General features: G+C 36.4%; 1 protein-coding gene across 1 annotated transcript in view; it reads left to right on the forward strand.

Moving 5' to 3' along the window:
* The window catches only part of hck (HCK proto-oncogene, Src family tyrosine kinase), a gene marked incomplete in the record, with an annotated part of 23578 nt that overhangs the window by 8523 nt on the left and 11666 nt on the right, over positions 1-3389 (forward strand). Inside the window, 1 exon segment of the mRNA XM_035656829.1 lies at positions 564-706. Within this exon segment, the coding sequence (XP_035512722.1) occupies positions 575-706 (132 nt within the window).

The following is a 3389-nucleotide window of genomic DNA, read 5'->3' on the forward strand; positions in this document are numbered from 1 at the left end:
TACAGGTCCATTTACCATTTAGTAAAGCTGCAGTAGGTAACTTTTTTTGTTGTATTTACTTGAACTTTAACTATATGCTTAGCCAGAGGAACTTGACTTTTTCACATATTATCTGTCTCATGTACTACTGTCAGGACATAGTGAAAGTTTCAGAAAATAGAAAATACTTATTTTTATAAAAGTTACATACATTAGCTTTAAGTGTACATGTGAAGACAGTGTCAAGAGACTAGTTCATAACCTATGCTCTTACTGTGGATGTTGTGCATCTTGACATTCAGAAATGTGACAAAAGCTTGAAAGTGACTTTGAGAATCGATTTCATAACAGCTATTTATTTACATTAAATCCCATATTCTCATTCTGCATGCTTTTCCATACTAAATGTTCACAACCTCCAATGCCTTTCACTTTTCTCTGAACAATGTAGATACATATCAAGTCACTCTATGACAAGGAGAACCATAATTTGTTTTTTACATTGCATTTAACATCCCAATGGTGTTTTCCTGCTGGTATGCACTGCCCTCATGTCTTGCTGTTTCTCCTCTGTCGTCCTCCAGCAGAAGGCACCATGGGCTGCGTGGGCTCAAAGAAGGAGCAGGAGCCTCTTAGTAAAGGGACAGGGAACGACGAGCTGCAGAACCGAGCACAGACGGCTCACTATGTCAAAGATCCCACCGCTGGAAACTCCGGGAGCAAAGCTGTAAGTAGTAAAGTTGTGACAGATACAGATCTGAGAAAAGTCAGTGTTCATCACATGCAAACAGTAACTCAACACATATAACGAATCACATAGAGAATTAATGGTTTACACCTTGCTTCCTTGAAACGTCCTATTCTAATACAAAGAAGTATTTAGCTCCTTTACTTCAGTTAAAGTACCAGTATAACAATGTAAAAACATTACATCATCATCATCATTACAAGTATGTTGTGTATTCAAAATTCAAATGTCAAATTGATCTTTTATGAAGATGGTTAAAAGATAAAAGCGACATACAGTCACATGTTAAGTTAACTAGCTAGCTTACGATTGATCTAATTACCTGCTGTTTTGTTAACATTAGCTAGCTAATCTACGTCAATCGTTTGCTAGCTAGTTACACCTAAAAACTAATGTTAGTTAAATCTGCTAGCTATCTTAAAGGTCCAGTGTATAAGATTTTGTGACATCTAGCGGTGAAGTTGCAGGTCGCAACTCCCCTGCTTCACCCTCCCCTTCTAAGCACGAGAAGGAGAAACTACGGTTGCCACAATACGTGCAAAAAACGTGACCACCCCTGTTGAGAGCCTAGAAACATGGCGGTTCAACATGGCAGCCTCCGTAGAAGAGGACCTGCTCCCCCTGTAGATAAAAACAGATAATTCTAAGGTAACAAAGACACAATTGTTATTTTCAGGTGATTATACAGTAATGAAAACATACCTATGAAAATGATATTCCATCTCTGACAATAGGTCCGTCCTACATGTTACACACTGGACCTTTCAGATGTGACTATATGTATGTATCTATGTATGTCTCTTTTATCTTTTAACCTTCTTCGAAATGTCCTTGTCTTTTCAACATAGATTAGCCTAGCACATAGCATATCTAAGTATAGGTAAAGCAAAAGATAAGATAGACTTTATTGATCCCACACTTGGGGGAAATTCGCTTGTTACAGATCAAGAAACAACACAATAGATGAGATATAATAGAAAAATAAGTATAAGAATTATATGTACACTATATACATATACATATACGTTTTATATACACATTGGAGCATTGCACATAGAAAACTGGAAACGATTATTTGAATACAAACACGGTGTGGAGTATTATAATAAAACATATTAAAAATAATGCCTTGAAAAGAATGCAATTTGCAAAAAAGGGGGTAATGAATATTTTGATATTAGCCTTATACTACCATATGTGTCGTATGTTCATTACAAGTAACTCCTGCATTCAGAATTTTAATTACAAACAACATATGAACATACAACATTATGAACAAAATACACTTCAAATATCAAAAGTGAAAGCACTTGACCCCTGACCTCGGTTTCCAACCTAGTGGTCGGATCCCCTGCAAATTGTCACAAGATAAACTTGAGATTATTAATGGGGTAGGAAGGAAGAAAAAATAATGTTCTGCTTATCTGATTTTGCTTTTTTGCAGAAGTAATGGATAATTTTATCTCTTTAGGTCTTAAATGTATCAAGGGTCCCTAATAGACACTGCTTTTTTGGCGGGTATCAACCCAAAAAGGTTGAGAATCACTGGTTTAATCTTGTGTCATGACATTATTTTCTCAATGAAACGTAGGAGTAATAGTATGAAATACAATTTTTCAAAATGAAAAATTGTACTTCAGTATAGTACTATGTGCTTAGGTGATTTCCACCAATGAACATAAATGTATATCTTTAGCCTCATTATATCTAATATTTAACTTTTTTGCAAACAAAAATGGGCACACACACCTGCATAATTGTCCCTAAATAAAGAATGAGGAAGACAAACTGCAGAAACAGTGAAAGTGTGAAGAAGAAACAGTTTCATTGGTTACCACTTAACATTGATAGGGGTTAGTTTTCCTGTGCGTTTCAGAGAGGATAGACTTGTGCCAACATACTCTAATGTGAACATGTCGCTGTGGCTTGTTGTGAGTTTGCATACTGACCAGACTTTGATCTGTGCCATGGATTAAGTAGCAGTGTTGCTGCGTGTCAGTTTGGTTCCTCTGGCTACTTCCTGTGTGCTGACTGTAACATCTCTTTCACCCTTAATGAAGAAAGAGGAAGTGACAGAAGCAGAACTAGAGTGCTCTGAGATGTACGATCAAAACTTTAAGTATTGAGCAACACCTAAGACATCCTTCAACTCATACACCCTGTATTGCATTATCTCACAGATTTATAGACCCTCTGTATGGCTGTCTGATTTCTCTGCTCGGCTTATTATAGGCTACCTTAGTCTTATACAAACTTTGCACTTTTAACAAATCCACTACAAACCCAGAGCCTGAAGTAAAGATAGCTACAGACAACATCCTGATTCTAAAAGCTGATAAGAAAAACTTAATTTCATCACATTGTTGTCTGTGCAATGGTTTTATCTAGCTGAAGTTGGGCCCTAACTGAGTGATAAATGTCCTCCAAAATGTACAAATATATTGGATTATTTTATTGAAATCTTTATTTTCTTTTAAGCTGCAGTAGGCATCCACCGGTCAGAGCCGAGAAAGATATAAAGATTCTTTGGGTTGAAAGCTTGAAGGTAATTGATTTTTGAGTCTCATTACCAGGGTTGATGCCCTGGGTTTAAGACTCAACAATTATCTGTCTTTTTTGGCTCTGATTGGTTGTTTTCATTATTGCAAATCCCATTAGGAGC

This window comes from Morone saxatilis, unplaced genomic scaffold (genome assembly GCF_004916995.1).
Source record: "Morone saxatilis isolate NCDOM2014 unplaced genomic scaffold, NCSU_SB_2.0 Contig15, whole genome shotgun sequence".
NCBI lineage: Eukaryota > Metazoa > Chordata > Actinopteri > Moronidae > Morone > Morone saxatilis.